The sequence below is a fragment of the Lissotriton vulgaris genome, chromosome 2_1, assembly GCF_964263255.1.
Source record: "Lissotriton vulgaris chromosome 2_1, aLisVul1.2, whole genome shotgun sequence".
Lineage (NCBI taxonomy): Eukaryota > Metazoa > Chordata > Amphibia > Caudata > Salamandridae > Lissotriton > Lissotriton vulgaris.
The window spans coordinates 1,552,884,065-1,552,908,317 of record NC_141687.1 but is presented as its reverse complement, the minus strand read 5'-3'; the positions used below and the strand labels follow the sequence as shown (position 1 = coordinate 1,552,908,317).

Below are 24,253 nucleotides of genomic sequence, written 5' to 3'. Positions count from 1 at the left end.
GGAATGCTTGAAGCCCTAGGAACACCGCCTTGAGCTCCAACATGTTTATGTGAAGCTGAGCTTCCCAATCTGACCAAAGGCCCTGAATTTCCAGCTCTTGAAGATGCGTGCCCCATCCTTTCAGCGAAGCGTCCGTCGTCATCACGAAATCGTGATCTCGATGAATGAAGCTCAGTCCCCGGTTCAGGTTTTTCAGGATCTTCCACCATGACATGGCCACCTTCATACGGGTCGTGATGGTAATGCGATCCTCGAAGGTTCCACTGGCCTGTACCCACTGTTCGTCGAGCTGTTCCTGCAAAGGTCTCATTCGCAGACGACAGTTTGGTACCAATGGGATGCAGGATGACATCATCCCCAACATGGACTTGTAAATCCTCACGGAAGTGGACTTTTTTGCTTGAAGGGAAGCCGTTAGCCCTCTGATCTTTCTCATCCGATCTTCGGAAGGGTAGGCTTTCCCTGCTCTGGTGCATATCCATGCCCCTAGGAACTGAATGCCTTGGGCCGGAGTCAGCGAGGACTTCTCTAAGTTGGTTCTCAGACCTAATCGCTGAAACAATCGGATGCAGCTCTGTAGAGCTTCTGCTGCATCCCTGAAAGATGGACCTGTCACCAACCAGTCGTCCAGGTATGGGTAAATGTAATGCCCTTGCAGTCTTAAGTGGGCCGCCACCGGGGCCATGCATTTGGTGAATACCCTCGGGGCTGATTTGAGTCCGAATGGCAGGACTTTGAACTGGAAGTGGCGACTCTCCACAACAAACCTTAAATACTTCCTGTGCTTCCGATGGATGGGAATATGGAAGTACGCATCCATGAGATCCAAGGACGCCAAGTAGTCTTGGTCCTTTAACATGAGTAAGATCTCTTGCAACGACAACATTCTGAAGGGTATCTTTTTTATGTAATGATTGAGATCCCTCAGGTCCAATACCTGTCTCCATTTCTGGGTCTGTTTCTTTTTGATGAGGAAAATATGTGAATAGAAGCCTCTCCCTCTGAGATGCTGTGGTACTTCCTCTATGGCTCCCTTTTGCAGAAGCGAGAGAACTTCCTTCTGCATTTCTTTGCGATGATTGTTGAGCCTGAGTACTGGAGGGTGGTCCGGTGGTATCTCCACAAATTCCAGTGTGTGGCCCTTGCTTATGACATCCAGGACCCATTTGTCCGATGTCATGGACATCCAGTTGGTGTAGTATTGAGACAGATAGTGGTCGTTGTCCGGGATCTTTTGTGTGGGGAGCGCCTGCCTGAAATCATTGACGTCTATTAGACTGCTGATTTTTCCCCCTGGCGTTTGATTTACCTCTGGGCTGTTGTTGGTAAGAGGAGTTAGAGGATCTGAACTGGTTGTTGGTGTTAAACTGACGATATCCCTGCTGATTGTACGGTTGATATCGGTTGGATTGAAAAGAGGATCTTTGATTAAATTGGCCTCTTGCACCCCTCTTTCGAAAGGACTGAAACTTTCCCTGCTGAAGAGATCCCAGCGCTCTAGCCGTATCCGTGTCCGACTTTATGCCTTGCAATGCCTCATCAATATGTTTCCCAAATAGGTTTTCACCATCAAAGGGCATATCGACGCCTGCACTTCTGGTCGAAAAGAAGTCGCCTTGAGCCAGCCCTGTCTGCGAAGCGAGACCGCCCCGGCCATTTGTCTGAAGGCCAAAGACGAAACATCCATGGCGATGTCGATAGACTCAGCAGCCGATTTTGCTCCTTCTTTGAGAAGGGCTGCCGCTTCTTCCTTTCGATCCTCTGGAAGCGCTGACAGGATGGGAGCCAGATCTGACCATATCTGCCTGTTGTAACGGCCAAGCAGAGCCATCGCATTTGCCGCTTTAATGGTAGAGGCTGCCATGACCGCAAACCTCTTACCTGCTCCATCCATTCTCCTCCCTTCCTTGTCTGGTGGCACTAGTGAAGTAGCCACCGGGTTTTTAGAATTTCTTTGCGCCGCCTGTGTCACAACCGATTCCGGCCTGGGATGTCCAATGAGGCAGGCTGCCGTAGATTCTGGAGCTCTGTATTTCTTTTCAATTCGTGGAACTGAAACTGCTATAGAAGCTGGTGTTTTTAGAATCTTGAGGCCCTCCTCCCATATATGCGGGATAATAGGGATCGAGCGAAGTGACCTTTTGTTGTCATCCTTGAAATCGTACAAGAAACAATCCGTCTCTTGCACGTCCACCTCCAGGCTGAATCTCTTGGCCGCCCTTTCCATGATATCATGGAAGCCTCCGATGTCTTGAGGAGGGGAGGTAGATTTGAGTGGTTCAGGTGATGCAGCCGATGGCAAGACGTATTCGTCCCATTCCTTCCCCGAGGCATCATGAACTAGCTCTCCGTCTTCGGGCTCTTCATCGTCATCGGAGTCCGTTAGGTCGTCCCTAATAGTAACCACCTGCGGAGAGTTAACCCCTTGATCTTGAGGGGCCGGTGCTTTTTTAGGTGTCTGCGTGGGAGGCGTGTGCGTAACTGGTTGCGAGGAATTCGCCTCTGGGAAGCGACGATAGTAGTCGTTTAGCATCAATCTAAGATCAGACACAAGGGTGAGGGGTATAGAAACTGTCTCTTGACGCAGAGGCTTCCCCTGAATTAATCATCACCTCCTTTCACAATATTCAAGGAGCAATAAGGGATGAGCTATTCAAACACACAGCAAACAAACCAAAACCCCCTATGAAGAGATGGTTTGACTCTGACTGCAGAAAGGCCCTCACGTCCCTCAAAGAAGCCCTCCGACAGAAACCCAGAGACGCCCAAATAATTTCATTCCGGAGGAAAAAGTACAACAATGCCCGGAAAAACCGAAGGCGCCAGATAAAGCAAGACCTATGGTGTCAACTACATGAGAGTGCACTAAAAAAAGACAGCATCACATTCTGGCAGACTATTAGATCACCCTTTCTAGACAACACCACTGACCCACACCACCTAGACGTGGCAATAACCGAGAATGACTGGGTCCATCACTTCACAAAAATTTTTGGCTCGCTAACTGACTTCCCTCAAACAGAAGACCAGGAACAAGTAGAGAATAATTTTCACCCCATTAACCTACGCTTTACTGTTAATGAGGTTAGAAAGGCTATCAAAGCGTCAAAAACCGGCAAGGCTCCCGGCCCAGATGGGGTACCTATGGACTTGTTTTTATATAACAGCGAGTATTGGTCACTAATAATCACCCGGGTAATGACTGCAGTCACCGAAATTGGACTTCTTCCATCATGGTCAACATCCACCCTTCTGCCAATATTCAAGAAAGGGGACCGTAACGATCCCGCGTGCTACCGGCCGATCTCCCTTCTGGACTCCACGGGCAAGATTGCAGGCCGACTACTCCTGGACCGATTACAATCTTGGGCCCAGGAAAACAACATCATCACAGACCTGCAATATGGCTTCCAGAAGGGGCTCGGGACGGTGGAACAGGCCCTAAACCTGACCCTCCTGGCCGGAAAATATGCACGCGCGAAAGGAGGCAAAATCTATCTGGTCTATGTAGACCTGAGCGCGGCTTTCGACTGCGTTCAGCACGTAAAGCTGTGGGAGACCATGACCAACCTTGGAGTGGATCCATCTATATTAGCCTTCCTTAGGGAACTTTACACCAACGCGGAAGGCCGAGTTCGTTATGGCATCGGCGGCGAACTATCACGCCCCTTCAAAATATCACGAGGAGTAAGACAAGGGTGTGTACTGGCTCCCTTCCTGTTCAATCTATACACCAACGGGATTGAACAAGCTATGCTGGAAGGGAGCCAAGACCTTCCACAGATAGCACGCTGCCCGATACCCATCCTCCTGTATGCCGACGACTCGGTCATCCTGGCCCGGACAGCTAACCAACTCCAGCGACAGCTGAATAAATACGTGGCATTCACGGATTCCCTGGGTCTAAAAGTAAATATTAAAAAAACATTCACAATGACCATCGGACCAAAACATGGAACCTCAAAATCCATATACATCAATAAAAACAGGCTGGAAAAAACATCGGTATACCCCTACCTGGGTATACTTGTGGATGACACAATGACCTGGCGCAAGGCAATCGAAGCCAGAAACCTCAACTTTCGCCGAGCAGTATCAGCACTAAGTGCTTTCTCCAGGAAACTTGGCAAACCAGCTCCATCAGAATTGCTAACGATATATTACGCAAAATGCCACAGTGTGGCCACTTATGGAGCAGGCATTTGGGGCCACGGAAACATTGACCAACTCCAGGTAACGGAGAACGCCTTCATTAAATACGTTCTAGCCCTTCCCCAAAGCTCCCCGATTTTAGCATCACATCGGGAGCTAGGGATGGAATATGTGACAGACACCATACGATGCCAGCCTCTTATACTCTGGCACCGTATATGGTGTAATCCTGAAAGCCACATAACGCGTTCCCTCATCACCGAATGCCTTGGCCTAGCCCACTGGAGGAAAATACCTTGGCTCAATTACATCCACAAGTTCCTTAAAGACCTTGATCGGGAGCAATACTTTCTCGAACCACCTTCAATAGAAGACATTTCAAAGAAACAGCTGAAAGAACTATGCATGGGCCACTTAAGAGAACTTCGCAATCAGGCCGAGATTGTTAAAATACAAAATGAAAAAAATCCGCATACTGCAGTCAGAGAAAATACTACAGCCCTACCTGATGTTCTTTCTTTCGAACTATGAAAAGTTCCTATTGACAAGATTACGGTTCGACCTTTTCTTCCGCATGGTCTCATTCCCTGAACTGAATAATTGGTCTCGGAACCTGACATGCTGTCCTTGTGACGGGGTTTCCAACCAATCAACGGTCCACGTCACCCTGTTCTGCAAATATTACAGAGCAGCTAGGAAAAAATAGATTTTTCCCCTTCTTCGTCTAAGTGGACTCAGATATACATACCCAGCTCTTGCTTATCTCCAGTCACCGAAAAACCCGCATGAAGCTAAAATGATAATGACCTTTTTAAAATCAGTAACAAAAACTCGTCGTGAAATTGTTTTTTAACTATAACATGTATCTTACTGTATTAACCCATGAACTTTATAAAACCGTACTTTTTATGATTATGCAATTTTATAATCGAGTAAAAGTTGATGAAAGTGAAAAATGTCTCTTGAGGTTCTTGCTCCCGTGAGTCCTCGTGCTGCTCTTCTTCCTCTTCATAATCACCAGATTCCTGGAATGATTCATATCTGGAAGATTGTGGCCTGTCCCTGAAGGAAAAACTTTCCTCCTCATCCGTATCTTGGCTTTTTATCTGAAGCTGAGAAGGACTGTAGGCGGCCCCTGAGGACTCCTCTCCCTCCGAATCCTGCTCCAGCAGCGATGATGGCGGCAAGGGAGAAATCTTTGTCCAGGAGGTGAACTCTGCGGACTTACTGATGGTAGCCGAACCTCTTGTCGATTGAAAAGAGCGGATGGAGATCATGGTCTTCGACTGAGGAGAACTGTACGCTTTAGCCGATGAAAGCAAGATTTTCGTCGACGGGACCACCGTCGACGGGAGCATCGTCGACGGGACCATCGTCGACGGGACCATCGTCGACGGGACCATCGTCGACGGGACCATCGTCGACGGGACCTTCGTCGACGGGACCTTCGTCGACGGGACCTTCGTCGACGGGACCTTCGTCGACGGGACCTTCGTCGACGGGACCTTCGTCGACGGAACCTTCGTCGACGGAACCTTCGTCGACGGGACTGTCGTCGACGGGACCTTCGTCGACGAGACCTTCGTCGACGGAACCTTCGTTAACGGAACCTGTGTCGACGGGGCCCCCGTCGACATTCGTGACATCGAACCTGTCGTCGACGGAGTCGTCGTCGTCGTCGACGGTCCTGACAGAGACATCTTACTCATCGATGTCGTTGCCGTAGACGTCGTGGTCGTCAACGCAGCCTTAGATCCTGTCGTCGACGAAGCTGTAGTCGACGGAACTGAAGTTTTCACCACAGACTTAGTAGCAGAAGCCATCGAATTGGTAGAAGGTGCAGATCCAGGTCCTTTAAGACTTGACTGCTTCTCCAGAGGAGTAATAGGAAGAGATGATGTCGATATTTCCTTAGATTTACTCCTTTTAGACTCCACTTTCTCCACAGAAACAGAGGCTTTTCTTTTCTTGGGAGTGGAGTGAGAAGATTCTTCCTCAGAATCTGAGCCTGATGTGGCCTTCTTCTTCTGAAGCCATAACAGTAATCTTGCCTCTCTGTCACGCTTAGTTTTGTCAGAAAATTTTCTACAAAGCTTACAGTCCTTCACCAGGTGTTTAGGGTAGAGGCAGTAAAGGCAGTCCTCATGTGGGTCCTCAGAGAAAAGTCTGGCCTTCCCACAGGATCTGCATGGCCTGAACAGCCTCTTTTTAGAGCTTTCAGCCATCATAAGCAATATGAGTACACACAATACCTCAAAGTAGAAGGCAGGAAACAAGATTCCCAAGGGTCAAAAGTTCACACAGGAACAGAAGAAAACTGAGCAGGGCTCAGGGAGACTCCTTTCTCACACGAAGGCGGTTGGAAATCTGAGGCAGGAAGCTGCTGCTGGGGAGTGTGAGGGCAGGGCAGCAATTCTGATTGGCTGGCTTTTGGACCAAAACAAAGAAATGGTCTGGTTACCAAATAGTACAGCCCCTATGGGGATTTTCTATGCAGTTTTTCTTCTCTATGATACTGCTTGGTCATTCTGTTACCGTGAGACTCCCACCATGACGACAGGGAAGATACAAGCATGTGAATCTATGAAAGATGTAATACTGGAGAATCATGTGTCTAGTTCATAAACATATGCATGGCACTGGACCCAAATACTGGAACCAAAAATTGACCTGGTACCAGCCCGGACGAGAACTGAGATCCAGCTCCAAGTTCCTACTCACTCCATCTAGAGTACAAACAGTCAGAAATGGGGGACGTGCTTTTTTCCCATATGGCACCCCTCCTATGGAACAAACTTCCTCTGAACATCCGTGCAACGATCGAGCACATGAGGGTCCGAAAATTGCTGAAAACATGGCTTTTCAGCTAGGTCTTGCCTTTTAGGATCTCTCCTCTTTTTCTCTGGGACTGTCCGCATGCGCCATGAGACTCCCCCCCGGGACGTGATATGTTCTGCGCAATACAAATTTCCAGACTAGACTAGACTAGACATGGTACAGCTCTTTCCTCTGCAGTCCAGGGCGAAAGGTATGCAGTACCACTGATGTGTCAATACAAAATAGACTAGCACACCTACATTATTCAAGAGAAACAACCTCGGCAGTATGTTAAAGAGCTGGCCAAAGCCAAAGAAGCAGATTTTGAAGATATTCTTAAAAAAGGCCATAATGGTGTCAAACCAATTATTCTCTGCTGCAGTAGGCATTACAGATTAAGCAGCTCATGATTATCACCATGGTCTTACCCTGGGGAAGTAATTTTGGCTTAGTTTCGTGAGCTTAAATCCAGAAGCCCCAAGAGCTTATATTGAATTTGCTGTTTTCGGGATCCAAGTTGTTCAACTTTTAAGCAGCGCATGAAAATTGAAGCTGAAACAGCAGAGAGTTCAAACTCCATTTCAAAAAGGGGGTGGGGTCGCACACCACTCACTCACCCGCTGGTGAGTGAGTGGTGTGCGACCCCACCCCCTTTTTGAAATGTTTAAGCGGGCTGACGAGCCTGGGACCCCGCACCCGCGCGCCCGTGTGGTACTAGACCTGGCAATATTTGGCAGCCACCGGCAACCCCAGAAGATAAGAAGATGGCCTATTCCCTGCTGATGAGGGGTAAATACCCCGAAACACGTGTCCAGGGATGGCGAAGATGGATACATCGCGGAATACTAAACTACACTGACCATAGTCCTTCCCTGCTGATGAGGGGTAAATACCCCGAAACACGTGTCCAGGGATGGCGAAGAAAGATACATCGCGAATACAAAACTACACTGACCATAGTCCTTAGGGGCGATCCCGCTGGTGAGTGAGTGGTGTGCGACCCCACCCCCTTTTTCAAACTCCATATTGGCTGCAATACCAACCTCAACGGAGGTGATTGTTCCAGCAAATACATCTGAAAAGAGGTAATAATAATCCACATTTGTAAAGCGCGAACAATGACCCATAAGGGTCTCCAGGCACTGTGTGCCGTCGGGAAGATTAAGCAAGCTATTGCCCAGAGTCACATGGTGCTGGGCTAATCTGCCACCGGCGGTTGAACCGTGATCCGCAGATTCCAGCGTCAGTCGCCCTGGCGCCACACCTCTCCCCTTTGGTAAAGGAGGTTAATTTTGTGTTGCTGCAGGGAAGTCCCCGGTGTGAACCGATGACTCCTTATGTCTTCTTTCCACCTACCTCTGTGGTGGGGGAAGCACCTCAGACCATCTTCCAGCATGGCATCTTATTAAAAAATACATAAAGGTGCTGATAATTGTACATTGTCGCTATTTGATTAGGTTCAAGTCGCCTGCTCTTGTTATTGCTTTGAAAAAATCTTCACCTTACAATCAAGATGAATTATGTTGAGAAGTCAACATCCTTATAGCAAAAGTAAACTTGAAAGTGTTCTATTATCCCATAAAGGAAAACAAACTTTCTTTTCATACTTTTAGGGTCAAAGGAAGAGGCCCAAGTAAGAATTCAAGCCCATTGTGGCTGAAAGACAGCAAATATATGAAAAATATTCAGGATGAGGGTACTTTATCAGCTCGACCCTTAACTTCTTTAGGGGTACTGCAAGTGCAACTTCTCCAAGATGTCCATTTCTTGGGATTCTTCAGAGATCCTGGTCCCAGTTCACTCAGAGGGAAGCCCCTTCTCCTTGCATGCCTGATTCTTTAAATGCCCTTTCTATACATTTTCTCTCCTCCAGGCCGCAGTGTGTGATCCGCTTCTTCTCCTTTCGGAGGAGGCACGATACATAAGTAAAGTGGAACAGTGGAAGTATTCCTTAAACAGTAGGGTCATTTCCCAAAAAGGTAAGGCATTTTTAGAGGACAGAAAGATATATTATATTATGAACTATTTGAAAATTTATGAAAAACACCAGAGATGTCGAATTGTATATAAAAAAAAACACGACATTTGGAAAGGGTTTGTTAAAAAAAATAGCCTAAAAGCTCAAGCTCAGTGCTCCAGGATTCTTGCTACAGGAGTACAATATAAAGAACAGGCCTGACAGTTATGGGGAATTATGAGATAGAAACTGGCATGGAACAGTGCCAGTTTTCAGCCTCTAAAGAGAACGCTGTCCAATTTCCATCATTTTCTTTTAAAAGAAAAGAGCGTTAAAGGTTTTTTTTCTGGTAACCGATCTGCTAATGGTGCTTACATATAACATAATTGCAGTTTTTTTGTGTTTTCTTTTTTTAAAGAAAACGAAATTAATATTTGGGCAAAACAGCATAGTGATAGGCTTTCAAAGTTATTTTTAAAAATGGTCTATTCCAAAGAAAAGTTTTGTACAGATCTCTAAAACAAAGTGCTCTGGAAGTCTGCATGTGGTCATGACTATTCCGTACTTTTAGCTTTTGTTGAAGACCCCTTAGAGACTCTAAGAGGACAACGTGCAATTCAAGTTCGCGCTATATAAAACTTTATAAATAAATTACATAGTGACAAATGACCGTGTGGTGAAGGTGGCCGGATCGTAACGAACACTGAGAGTTCTTGAGCTGATGCACACGTTTCGACACAAGATGGCAGTGTTTTGATCAGATGGAAAAGATGACAGAAAATAAAACCGTGTTTACAAGAATACATCACCAGAATCAGCAGGACAGGGAAAGTGCTGCTTGGGGATATAAAAACCTCAAAAGTCTTAGACACAAGACAATTTTTCTTTCCGAAGAAATTGCTCATCGGTATACTTACACAATGCCTTAAATATAAAGAGACACAAAAATTAATTTCCCTACACAGCGGAAGCAGACGAGTCTTTCTTGGACTTAGATGTTGCTTAACTCGGGTTTCCTCTTGACACACTGTAGCTAAAAGTTTTAGTGAGATCTTCAACAATTTATCGCTGTTCCACAAATTAATACTAGATTTAAATGTAAACCTATTATGATTGGTCATATTTGATTCTAAAAAAATGAAGTGTATAAACACAGTTCAGTGTGCCTAAGGACATTTATTTATTTATTTTTAAAGTTCTATATAGCTTATCAGAGCGCTTTACAATTTTAGGCAAATGTAACAAATCAGAACATTAGTCTAACATGGGGAATCTAATGGGCATTGAATCAACTAGTACAAACATAACAGCTCAATATAACCTAAGTGCACGAGTAGGAATGCGCTATGCGATGGAGCATAGAGAGATAAGGGGAGTACATACAATAATCATATGTTTTCATCACACAATAAACAGAAACATGAGGAAATGAACCAAAAACATGAGGATTCCTATCTGTTAGGAAATTCTTATCAAATTCTTCTGGATAGGAAAGAGGACTGTAACCCAACACTTGCCATGGGGGGAATCGCAATGCTTGCTCATCAAATGCTGTAACCATAAATGATATAACAAGCATTCGGCCAAGCAGGATGACACATTTTCACAGGATCTTGTTCTGCCTTGGTAATATTTGAACATGCTCACATTGTGGACTATGGCCCCTAAAGTCAGTTGCCAGCACTTTATCCTAAGTTATTTGCGCAAAGAATGTGCAACGCACCTTTGATAATTATATTACTGGTGGATACATTATCTTCTCGCAGTTTCCTTACAATATGAATTATCCTTCCATGCTGCAGACTAGCATAGCTTGCTTTAGGTTCATTCAACTCTGGTCCTGGGCATTACTGCCTTCAGCTTCCTCTCTTTGATGATGACAATGCTACCAAGATTGTCATCCACCCTAGCATGTCAGGAGTCATGGCACCAAAAATTGTGGCTGTCACAAGCGTGCTTCCCATCGCCAAAATTCAATACTGTCCCCAGGCAGGTACCCCAAAACCTGTCATATGAGTGGCAGGCTAACGTAACATTCAAGGATGAATTAGAGGATTCAAGGATACCATGACTTGAGGATCTACCACAGGATTCATTCAAAGATCATGCACACCCATGGTGTGGCCAGGTGCTTGCTTTTCTCCCTAGTGACGAGAGGAAGAATGTGCTTTAGTTCTGCTCCTCACCAGGTTTCCTCATATGTAAGAGCTTGGGCTTTCATATGTGTTCCTTGCTCTTCAGTTGAGAGTATTATCAAGACGGTCATCAAGGACATCTTCCCACAAGTTTTTAGTTTGTGGCACTCATTGAAATTTATTATTTGAGCATCACCTCAAATAATCTCCTTCCATGCTTGGAATGATTCAACCTCTCCCAGTGCTGTCTTTAAATGCTGCAAGTTGGTCATGGCTAGGGAGCGTAAAAAAAACGACTTGTTTACACTTTGTGGGACTCCTGTAGGGCCCCTGTACTGTGTGCCCTGGATCTACACACTGGGTTTCTGTCATACATTCGAAGTTGTACTGCAACATAGGCCTCTGAAGTTGTATATACAGATCCTGTGTTTCCAATCTGTGTCTCATGTTGTGGTACTATGGGGTACCTAAAAAAGATCAGTCTCATGAGGATTTCTTTTTGCTCTGGCAAGATAAAGGTGCTGTGCCACTGATATGCTTACTGCAGTCAATGTGCCAGTTACTAGAGTAAATCTAGGGTACTTCTATTACCCAGTAGGTGTTACCATTCATGCAAAAGCGATGTAAATGAAAAATGTGTGTGTATGTTAAGTTTATGTAAAAACAGACAGTTACAGTAATCTTGTGTACAAAAATGGATCACTTTGTAAAACAAAGTAATGGAACGCCAATACGGTAAGGTTCTGGTAATTTCTTAAAAAGAAATCCAAATAGATTGTTCAATATGTGTAAATCTAGTACTGAATTACTGTCCCATTTTTGGCAAAAGAGTTTTAATTAAGTTCGGGAAGCAAAGATAATTTTTAATGTATGATTTTAAGTGGAAAATGGGTTTAAACAAAATACGTCATGAATTGATAACACTTTTATGCTGTAACTCGGGAGTAGGGGAGAGTTGATATAATAGGGCTTTGTTACTTTTTAAAATGAATTCAAATAGCACGTTCAAAATGTATACATTTATATCTGTGTATTATGATTTTATGGTTTTTTAATGTAAACAAAAACCAAATAAAGTGAACTTGAATTTAGTCTTGTGTTCTGTTCAGTATAGAAAAGCGGTCACAAGTGAGAGACTCCAGAAAATCAGAGAAACTCCATCGGATGAGATGAGCTGTGTGACTATAAACTAATGCGTCTCTGGTCTGCCTTCTCTCACATCCCTATCTCTCCCATTAGTTATATGAGCAGAGAGCATTCCTCGGCCATGTTGGGCACGGTCAACTGGGAAGGAGAGTGGCATTTTCCACGTCGTTCCGCTAACAAAATTCAGATCTACAAGTTAGTGATGAATTAAATATGACACAGACTGCTCCGGAAAACGAATCCTGCTCCGGAAAACGAATCCCCAGCAGCTTTTTTCAACTGCTGCCAGATGACACTGTAGGCCTCAGCCGTGATTTGACAGTCGATAAGACAATACCTAAATGTATTAGGCCCCAAACGACACGGTGGTGTCAGGTCCAAAATGTTTTCAGTGCCATATATTGAGGTCTGCGGAGAGAAACAGAGTAGCAATGACGGAGGCTTTACAACACATAGCATGTTTGCATATCTTGGGATCTTATTAACAATGGTACTAACACACAGCAGTGGAGGGAGTGCTGTCAGGAATCCGTGGGAGTACTTAACCACCAGGAGTATTGTTACTATAGAAAAGTAACTTTTTCTTCTAATAAGTTTATCTTCCTGCATATTCCTCACCATTTAAATGAGTCTCAAAGCAACATGTCCCAGGGAAATTATTGTTAAGTACAGAAATATTGAGACATAGCTCAGGCAAACTACCAATCACTTTGTGACAAACATGAGACAGTAGGGCTTGGAAAAAGAAGCCAAAAGTGAACCCAGCAGATGTCGGCAACTGGAACACCTCTGGAAAGAGCTGTGGAAACCCCCATGGCATTTGTGGAGTTGGCACAAATGCCCTCCAGTGGAGATTTATTGACAAGGCATAGGACGACCCAACTGGAAATGGCTATTTCAGGGACCTCCCTGCCCTTTGTGGCTCCAGAAAAGCCCACAAAGAACTGATTATCCACTCTGTGCTGTTGCATGAGATCAATACTGTAGAACAACGTACATTTCAGGGCCCGTCTATGAAGCTACTCATCCTCCTTGGTTGGATGTGGAGGAGGTATGAAAGATGGAATAGCAACAGACCAGCCCATATAAAACACACATGCCACCTTGGGTAAGTATGGGCAAGTGCAAAGGATTAACCTATTCTGGTACAACAACACGAAAGGTGCTCAAACAGACACTTGAGTTCTTAGACTGTATGAGCCGAAATCATTGCAATCAACAGCACCGTCTTTAAAGAGAGAATCCAACCTGGGTAACCATACAATGGCTCGAATGGAGAAGCCATTAAGAGAGTTAACACAAGGTTCAAATCCCACTGAAGAGCAATAAATGAAATGGGAGAAAACAAGTATTGTAAACATTTAAGGAAACAGCACTGATGGGGATTGGAAAGTAAAAAAAAAAAGGTTACCACTGCCAAGCCCTGCTGTGCACAGGACAACAGAAATTTCAAGGAGTCCGAAATTCCAGATTTAAAGGGATTGAGGCTGTCAGACTCGCACGACTGAAACAATTGTCACAGCGGCTTGCTCCATGGTTTTAGAGGAAGACATCCTGGCTGCAAAGATAACATCTGCAACTTTGTCAGGTAGGCAAAATGAGTCTAGTTGGCACAGCTCAATTTCCACGCATAAAGCTGCAATATTTTGGGATTGGGGTGGAGGGCCTGCCCATCACCTGGTACAGTAGGTCTTCAATCTGGAGATCACATCTGTCACTTTAGGGTGCAGTTCCCTCTCCGGGTCCTCTGGAGAAAAGCACCAAATTGTCCACATTGACATTAGGAGAGCCTGCAAAATGAGCCACTGCCAGTGACATTTCACACAGCTGTGTCATCTGCCACAGGCAGATAGCCTCACAAGACACGATGCATAGGCTCACATCACCGTCTCTGTTTCTATAATGGACAGCTGCAGAGTTGTCCAATGGAATCTGAATGGTACTCCATAAGATGGAACGGATAACATTTCTTAATGGTAAGATTTACCATTCGGCTCTAAAGATTTTTGTACAGGCACTCCTTTCACATGGACCAAAGGACCCATGGCATCATGTCACCGTGGCGGGCTCCTAACCCATCAATAGAGCATCAATGGCCATGGCAGGCTGAGCTTGTGCTGGGCTGAATGGATGACCCACCCAAATGTTGAAGGAATTCAGCCACCAACGTATGTCAGGATAAAAATACTGGAAAATCTGTACCCAAGTCACAAGGTTCATCTGATGCTGGAACCACTGTGTCCTCAGGCACCAATGAAGGTCTCTCATTTACTGTCTGAGTGTGGCACCAATAGGAACCCAAGAGGCCTTGAAACAGAGCAGAAGCAATATAGGCAAAACTGTTATCTGAGCCCCTGCAATCATCTTCCTAATATTCACAATTATCTGAGAAGGGGGAAAGGGCCTTCCCACAGGTCCATCCCAGAACCACCCTATGAAGGTCAACCTTTGAGTTTGAGAGGGACAGGACTTTTGATATAGATGGTAAAAGCCTAGTTGTAAACTGCAGACATTATTCACTGCAGGTGTTTAGCTTTCATTAGTGATGCCTGACCATCGCGCCGAAACCACCAGCTGCCAGCACTTTCGTAAAGATGCGTGGTGTGGTCAACAGTCTGAAAAATAGAACCACAAATACATAGTGCAGAATTCCAACTGTAAACCTTAGGTAACATCTCTGTGCGGGGAAAATTCAAACAGGGAAGTAGGTGCCCAAGAGATCTTGAGTTGCCAAGCAATCTTTTGCATTCAGGACTTATAGATCTTGGTTCTGGGACAGCTCTTTGAACTTGAACAGCATGATTAACAAGTTCAGGCAGTGGAGACCCAGGGCGGTTGTCAAACCTCTGCCCTCCTTTGGAGTCAAGAAGTAAAGGGAGAAAAATCCAGTGCCCTTTCTTCTTGAGGCACTACCTCTCTGGCCCTCTTGCTAAGCAGACCAAAGACCTTCACCATCTCTGTGTGAGCCAGGCAGAACGTTATAGTGAAAGGAGGGTGGTCCAGGAAGTACTGGATGTCCCAGCAATCCCTCCATCATCATTTCCCAAAATGTGACTTCCCCTGGCCCATCAACTGGAAGAGATGACTTAAATGGGTGGTGGTGATTAGACAGACATATTGAGGTAGCAGATTTGGCAGAGATTGGTAGGAACTGGATCTGCTGCTTCTGGTGATGGCGTACCCTGCATCCACCACTGCCTGAAAGGAGTGGTACAGTTGTTGGGGTGTCTATAACAGTTGTGAAGGTTGCCCCTGCCAGGCTTGGTCTGCCCTGGCTTAGCCTTAAAAGTCCCTATACTTTTGAAGGCATTGCCTCACTGGGGATGTTAGGCCCCCAAACTGATGATGGCCATCGGAAGGCATGTCTAGTAGTGTGACTTTTGCAAAAAGAACAAGTGATAGGCAGAATGCAGAACAATGTCATACATTCACCCCAGTACAGAGATCTGGGCATAAATCCCTCGTTTTTTTGCTCACCATGCCATTCCAGTTTGGACCCAGCCATATGCACATCAGTCTTGACCCTGCACCCAATGGGAACAGTCTCGCCTGAACTGCCAAGCCAGATCCTCCCTGGACTGGAAACAAGCATCCTAGGACCGGTTTCGGGCTTTCAGCCCTCATCAGCCAGGATAGCTTGACTCCAGTGGCATTGAGAGAACGGGACTCACGTCTGGGCATACCCGTCCCACTTGGGGTGACAAATGCAAAAAGAACAAGTGTTGGACAGAATGCAGAACAATGTCATACATTCACCCCAGTACAGAGATCTGGGCCTAAATCCATTGTTTTTTTGCTCACCATGCCATTCCAGTTTGGACCCAGCAACATGCAAATCAGTCTTGAGCCTACGCCCAATGGGAACAGTTCAACCCAAACTGCCAAGTCAGGTCGTCCCTGGACTGGAAACAAGCACCACGGGACGGGTATGCTCAGAGGTGAGCCCAGAAGGTAAAAAAAGCATACTGAACAAGCTCAGCATAGCCAACCAGAAGGCTTGACCGGTGCATGGTCGCCTGATGGACCAGAAAACTCCGATATCATCTTTCAATGTCAGGAATTTATCTGATAACCAGAAAACGGCAGCATTATCTATCCTATATTATCGGCTACCTGAGTGTTTATCTGTGTTATACTCTTGTTTGATTCCTACTGGATCAAAGTCATTGCACGGATTCTATATTATTGGTTTCCAGATTGTTTATTAGGGTTTACACTATGATTTGATTGCTCTACTAACTTGCAATCCACTTACTACTGACTGCTATACTGTTTTCAAAAGTGTGTTTACTCACCCTCTGGGGTGCTATAATCTTATTCCATCACTACTGGAGCAAAGACATTGCAGGGCTTCTATATTATTGGTTTCCTGATTGTTATTAGTGTGTATACTCTTATGCGATTGCTACCCTACCTTGCAACTCACTCACTACCGAATATTATATTGTTTTCAAGAGTTTGTCTACCCTACCTCCTGTTTCTGTAAAGCACTCTGATATCTGCAAAGATCTTGTCCGCGCTATATAAAACGTTAAAAATAAATAAATAAAATAAATAAAATTGGGAGTGAGATTGTTTTCTCCAGGAAGAAAATGGATTCTTCCTGTGGTGCTTTTTATGATTTTTATAAGAAGATCTTTTGAAAGATCATGCTTTAGCAAGGGACTCATCTAGGGGTGAAGAGGAACAACATGGTGTATTGCAGCAGGACTTTGCCAAAAACAGTTTGTTTTTCCACTTCCAGGTGGATATTGGATGGGTAGAGGCACAGGAATTGCAGGCCCAGAAACCATATACAGATGTAATGCAGTCCTAAAAGCGTATCATTTTGAGGCATTTGCACCTAATATACTACAGTGTCCTGACATCTGGTGGCAGAGTGATGGTTGACGCACGAGGTGCCACTCAGGTCTAGAGGATACTGTTAATGAAAACATTTTGAAGACCAGTCTGTAGCCTGGACAGATAATTTATAAGGTGAGGAATCTGCAGGGAAGATGTATTCATCAGAACAACATAGATTCCAGTGTCAAACTCCTGTTAGCCACTTAAATTTGGAAGCACATTTGGAAGACTTCTCAAAAAAAGTTGCAGGCAGGATCACTTTACACTATAAACCAAAACAACATAAGCCAAATTATATACTAGCCTTGCCAGACAGACACTCTGCTAAATGGAGAATGGTGAAGGTAGCATCTGGGTGGATTTATTTCAAACTGGGAAAAGACATAATAAGCATTTCTACCTCAACAAATTGGAGATTTACAGTATTTCCAAATTAGACAATGTATCTTTTTCCTGAGAATATGGCATCCGCAACTAGAGAACCGACACAACTTGAGAACCTATTTAAGCCTTACAGCTCAACAAAAGACTTAATTTAGAAACAATAACTTGGCTATGTGAGTAAAGACTCAATATTTTTTATCTTGCCCCAAACATTATGAGAATTATAACTATTTTGTGATGCTTATCTAGAAACTTGTCGGACTGTTGTCCATATTGCTTTATCATTCAGAACTGTTCTTTCCACATCATCTTATCTAATGCTGATGCATATTCATGTTAGTGTTCATAGCTATGGTCTTTTCTCAGATGTACAGGAGGGCGGGGATAAACTGGAGGATATAGACATTGTAAACAGTTTATATGTGATTTGAGGAACTACTTAATTCTCATTATTTTATATATAATCTTCAAACTTCAAATGTTGTAGGAAAAAGGTTGTGTGCAAGATGCAAGTGTTGTGCTAAAAAGCCATCCTACCCCTGTTGTCAGTTCCTCGCACTGTTGTTTCTTGGACACCAGATCCATGGCTGCCATCTCCAAATCATACTGTATAAGTTCATGTTTCCGGCAAACTGACCTGAAATCATATCAATTAAAAAAGTAATGTAATACTGTAATTTACTTCTCCAACATTTTTACAACACGAAAAAAAAGTTCTAAAAGTTTGTGCATTTTTTTCAAAATACCATTACTTTAGTATGTAATTTGTCAAAAATGTCATTAAAAAAAGTATATACAACAACAAAGGTACTTAAGTGTAAGAACAACTCTAATACAGACCAAGATGGCCGACCATGAAGGAGTTCCCACCGGAGGCTCCATGGGTCAGGGATCTCCAACGGCGTAAATCCCCAGCAAAGCCCCTCCATTGTTATACCTGTGCAGCCTATTCCCTCAGAAGGATGGCAATTTGAATTTGGACTAACCGCAGGGTCTCACAGACACTGCCTCTCTCGATCCCCTGAGCACCTGCACCTTGCCAGACTGGGATTAGAGAGTAAAAGGCAACCATGTTGTTCTGAGGCGAGCCACTGCCGTCCTTCTCTGTTAGCCTTCTCCGGCCCGCAGCGCTTGACCGGCCCCTGGGGCTGAGAATCGATCACTGTGTCTCACCGAAGATTGTGCTATACTGTGGGACAACTGGGAAGGATTTCCCACTTAGGGCATGTAGATAATAGCCTAACCTGCTCCTTCAGCACCGCCCAATCCTTGCCTGCAGGACAGATAATGAACCTAGGCTAGCTGCAGGGGCTCACAGGCGCTGTCTGGGTCAGACACTGCCTCCTTCGATCCCCTGCAAGCATGCAGCTTGTTGGACCCGGGGACAGGGAGCCGAGGCGTCCATGCTTCTAGGAGCATGTTAATGTAAAAATAATAAAGGAGCAGGACAGTTTCGGCGACCTAAAGAAAGTGTAATAACCACGCATGCCTTTGCGTTGTAAAGGCATGCGTGGTAAAGGCATATTAGTTGTAAAAGTTTGCGTTGTGTTAATTTGCGGAGTGATAGTATTTGCGGAATTATTTTTGCGGAGTGATGGTATGCGGGGTATTTGTATGCGGAAAAACGTCACATATTCTGAAGGGTACGGCACGGTTACTCCGAATCTTTTTTTCCGCGGACTTTCAGTCCGCATACCATCACTCCGTGAGGTCTTTGACCTCGCATACCATCACTCCGCATTTTTTCACAACGCATGTGCATTTACCACACATGCCTTTACAACGAATTACTTTGTAAAGGCATGTATGGTAAATGCACATGCGTTGTGAAAAAAAATAGACTTCAAGAAGATGGAACCAGGAGGAGTGTGGAAGCACAACGACGAGAGAGGTAAGGGGGTTTGGGTTTATTTCGTGCTGGGGTAGTGATTGTGTAGTGTTAGTGTAGCGTAGAGTTGTGGTGGTTGTGTAGTGTAGGGTCGTGCTGGGGGTAGTGTTATAGGGTTTAGGGTAGTGTTGTAGTGTTTGTGTAGTGTAGGGTCATGCTGGGGGTAGTGTTTTAGGGTTTAGGGTAGTGTTGTAGTGTTTGTGTAGTTTAGGGTCATGCTAGGGTAGTGTTTTAGGGTTTAGGGTAGTGTTGTAGTGTTTGTGTAGTGTAGGGTCATGCTGGGGGTGGTGTTTTAGGGTTTAGGGTAGTGTTGTAGTGTAGGGCCATGCTGGGGGTAGTGGTATAGGGTTTAGGGTAGTGTTGCAGTGTTTGTGTAGTGTAGGGTCAAGCTGGGGGTAGTGTTTTAGGGTATTGTTGTAGTGTTTGTGTAGTGTAGTGTCATGCTGGGGGTAGTGTTTTAGGGTTTAGGGTAGTGTTGTAATGTTTGTGTAGTGTAGGGCCATGCGGGGGTAGTGGTTTAGGGTAGTGGTGTAGTGTTTGTGTATTGTAGGGTCATGCTGGGGGTAGCGGTTTAGGGTAGTGTTGTAGTGTTTGTGTAGTGTAGGGTCATGCAGGGGGTAGTGTTTTAGGGTAGTGTTGTAGTGTTTGTGTAGTGTAGGGTCATGCAGGGGGTAGTGTTTTAAGTTTTAGGGTCGTGTTTGTGTAGTGTAGGGTAGTGTATGTGTAGTGTATGTGTAGTGTAGGGTAGTGGTTTAGGGTTGTGTTTGTGTAGGGTAGTGTATGTGTAGAGTAGGGTAGTGTTTTAGGGTCGTGTTAGTGTAGTGTATGTGTAGTGTACGGTAGTGTTTTAGGGGTAAGGGTAGTGTTGTGGTGTGGGTGTAGTGTAGGGTAGTCTTTTTGTAGTATAGGGTAGTGTTTTAGAGTTTATGGTAGTGTTTGTGTAGGGTAGTGGATGTGTAATGTAGGGTAGTGGTTTAGGGTAGTGTTGGTGTAGGGTAGTGTAGGTAGTGTTTTAGGGTTTAGGGTAGTGTTAGTGTTTTGGTGTTGGTGTAGTGTTGGTGTAGTGTGGGATTGTGTTGGTGTAGTGTGGGGTAGTGTTGGTGTAGGGTAGTGTAGGTAGTGGTTTAGGGTAGTGTTAGTGTAGTGTAAGGTAGTGTAGGGTAGTGGGTAGTGTTTTGGTGTTGGTGTAATGTGGGGTAGTGTTTGTGTAGTGTAGGTTAGTGTTTTATTGCAGGGTACTCACTTACCTTACAATGAGTATACCTTTAACATGCATGCCTTTGCGTTGTAAAGGCATGCGTGGTAAAGGCATATTCGTTGTAAAAGTTTGCGTTGTGTTAATTTGCGGAGTGATAGTATTTGCGGAATCATTTTTGCGGAGTGATGGTATGTGGGTATTTGTATGCGGAAAAACGTCACATATTCTCTTCAAGTAAACTGTTGCCCCTTAGACCCCTCTACTACAATTCACATCAATTTGTTTAAAATCCTTCTATGTGAGCCCACTGCTCCCACTGTGACTTATGTCCTCCTGACAGCCCTCACTCCCTAAGAGCACCCCCCCTTGTTCACATGCCAATCTCTGCCTTATGTGACGAACACAGAGCGCATGGCGCTCTCTCCTGCCTATGAACAGGGGACTCCCTGCACTATGTCTCTGGTGCCTCTGACCTAGGGGTTCTTTGCGCATGATGATCTCTCCTCCCTCTGAACTGGGGACTTCCTGCATTGTTTCTTTTGATTCTGATCTGGGATTTCCTTGCATTTTAAACACCCTCACGCAATTAATCGCCATGATAACACAATTGTCTACAACCCCCATATGGAAGCGTGAGCATATCTATGTCAGAACTTGGTATTGTACCCCATCTTCTCATCTTGCGCGTATATTGTGTCTTTGTCTACACTGTTCGTCTTCCTTGCTATTCTATGCCTATATGGTGATGGGCTTCAACCTTCCCAGATTCAATAACACCTTTTCTCATAAATACCGCTAATTTCTCGATTTTGGGCAACCTTCATTTGCACTTGGATGATCCTGCATGTGTGAACAGCACTATCTTTACTTCTGATCTGGCTGCATTAAACATCACACTCTGCAACTCTGGTCCCACTCACGTAGCTGGCCATCTACTGGACCCTATTTTCTCCAGTCTGTCCAAAATTCAATGCTCACCAGCTCTCCCTTTATGCTAATCTGATCATTTTGCGGTCAGTTTCCGCTTTGAGATTTTAGCAAACTTACCTATAGTTGCACCTAATATTAGCAAACCCACTAGGAACTGGGGAAAACTAGGTATTGAAGTCCTTAATAAGCTTTTATCTTCCAATGCTCCTACAGCTAAATAAATGTTGGCTACTCTTTAGGGTGTTGTCCAAAAGTGTCTTTTTAAGGCCACTGATACCGGTCTTCCTCCTTCTATTAAGAAGGTGAACAACCATCGTCCTCCTGCACCCTGGTTCACTGAGAACTTAAAAATGGAGAAAACAAAATGCAAAGTTTTGGAAAGACGCTGGAGGAGGAACAATGTGTCTGATACCAAACTTGAATAGAAAAAGGCAAAAAAAGATTACCAAACTCTGTAATTCAGCTCGTGCCGAATATGTCCCTTCGACCATTTCTAGTGCACTGAATTGCTGTAAGACACTATTTAAAATGGTCAAAGAGCTCTCTGGCTCCGAAACCCAAGCCATGCCTCCTGCCCTAAATAGTCGGCAATGTGAAGACCTGGATACATTTTTTCTCCATAAAGTGGAGAAAATATATTCTGAAATGAAGGACAGGAAACCTGATAACCTCCTTCAGAAAACACCTTCATTTTCTCTTGCAGCCAGAGCAACCTCTTACTGAGATAAAGAAGTACCCGTATCTATGGTCAAACTAGAATCCCGGTGGTCACTAGTTATGAACTCCTACAAAAGGATTTTAGATAGCATTAAATCTGGTTCAGCCTGTGATCCTCTTCCAGTATCTGTGTTTCAGCAGCTTGAGACACCTTCACTCCTGATAATCATGGAACTTCTGAATGCCTCCTTACAGGAAGCAACAGTTCCCCCAGAGTGGAAGCACGCAATGGTGCTTCCTCTTCTGAAGAAGGCCAATGCTGATCCGGAGCAGCCTTCAAACTATCGGCCTATTTCATTGCTTCCGGCCTTCTCAACAATTCTAGAAAGGCACATAAATTCTCAATTAACACAGTTTGTCCAATCACAAACGTTTCTACACTGATCACAATAAGGTTTTAAAGCAGGGTTTTTGACCGAAACGACACTCCTTGGAGTCACGGAAAGGCTGCAACATCATTTAGATTTGGGAGATATGGTGGCCCTCATACTACTTGATTTAAGCGCAGTGTTTGCTACGGTGTCTTGCATCGTGTTAGTGGAAGCTTTACGATCCTTGGGTGTTACTGGACCAGCACTTAAGTGGCTTATTTCCTTTCTCTCTGATTGGACGTTCCAGGTCTTTTCTCCAACTGCCTGTTCCAATAATCATGTTTCCCTCTATGGGGTACCTCATGGCTCCATTTTAAACCCTTTATTGTTTAATGTGTATGTCAGACCTTTAGCCAACATTGCAGAAGAGGCTGGGTTGTCCCAGTTCTCCTATGCGGATGACACCCAGATTATCTTCTCCCTCTCTGCGGTGAGAACATCTGTGACATATGCTCTCCAGCTAGGGTTTCGTAATATTGCATCTTGGATGTAGGCTAATTTTCTTAAACTCAATGGGGAGACAACTGAGGTCATGATCCTGGGGAAGAATTAAGATCTTTGGGGCCCCCAACATTGGCCTACTGAAATGGGTGCTTTTCCTCAGCCTTCTTGCCATATTCGTAATCTAGGCTTCATCATAGATGATTTATTGCCTATGAAAAACCAAGCAGTGAAGGTGGCTGCAACTTGCTTTACCATACTAATATGGCTTAAAAAGATTATCTGGATGTTTCCCAGCTCTACCCAGAGAACCGTTGTCCAGGCTCTTGTTACCTTGAGACTGGACTACAGTAACATCCTCTATTTGGGTTCAAATAAGGATGTGACACGCAAGCTACAGGTAGTCCAGAACTCCGTCGCCAGACTGATTTGTCAGGTTTCCAGAACTGCCTCAATCTCAGGCTCTCTGCATGACCTTCATTGGCTCAGGGTGGAGAGCCGAATTAAGTTCAAAACCCTGAGCTATATGTTTAAAATCAAATCTGGAGTGGCCCCGCAATACCTCCAGGCTGTGGTTTACCCCTACTTGCCTTCATGTGCGCTCCGCTCTGCCACTCAGGCGAAGTTCTCGCTTCCTAGAATAAGACTGTCACGCATGGGTGGTCGATCCTTTGCCTACTTAGGCCCCACTTTGTGGAACTCTCTCCCTGCGTCGCTTCGCAATGAAACTGTATATGAGAATTTCCGTAAAAGGTTTAAAATGTGGCTGTTTAACCAATAATCGTCCCTTCCTTCTGGTCCTTTTTAGTTGGCGCCGGGAAACCCATTTTTGGGTAGCTGTTGCGCCTTACAAATTAAAATTAACATACATTTTTTTTTGCCCATTTTATGTCAATACTGTTATTTTATGCATATTCTGTTATTTTAAGACGATGCTGCTATCTTATGCTACCTATCCTACCTCGCGAGTGTAGTAGTGACCCTGCTTTCCAATGTTTAATAGTCCATGCTGGCTATGACAGCCTATCTACGCCGTGGGTATATATATTGTACATATGCCTTCAAATACAAAGGGCTCTCCTGCAGACCAACCTATTAACTCTCTCACAACCCCTGGCTCCTAGATACTGTAACCACCAAGAACCTGGAAAGACCAATAGGCCACCAGTGCTTTTCGTCATTCAAGGCCCCCTTTTCCTCACAGGGATCCCACCAGATCTTCTTGACGACCTCCCCTCATCACACCGTTGCTAAAACTGGTAGCAAAAAACA

The 24,253-nt window shown here is 44.7% G+C and overlaps 1 protein-coding gene across 3 annotated transcripts in view; it reads right to left on the bottom strand.

Annotated features, from left to right (window-relative positions):
- The window catches only part of SNX4 (sorting nexin 4), a 499,472-nt gene that overhangs the window by 78,096 nt on the left and 397,123 nt on the right, over window positions 1-24,253 (bottom strand). For all 3 annotated transcript variants that reach the window (XR_015308499.1, XM_086957435.1, XM_086957434.1), the window contains one exon: window positions 17,974-18,073. Coding sequence is in view for 2 of the 3 variants with exons in the window: in XM_086957435.1 (XP_086813561.1) it covers window positions 17,974-18,073 (100 nt within the window). In the remaining variant the exon portion in view is untranslated. The remainder of the gene's footprint in view (window positions 1-17,973; window positions 18,074-24,253) is intronic.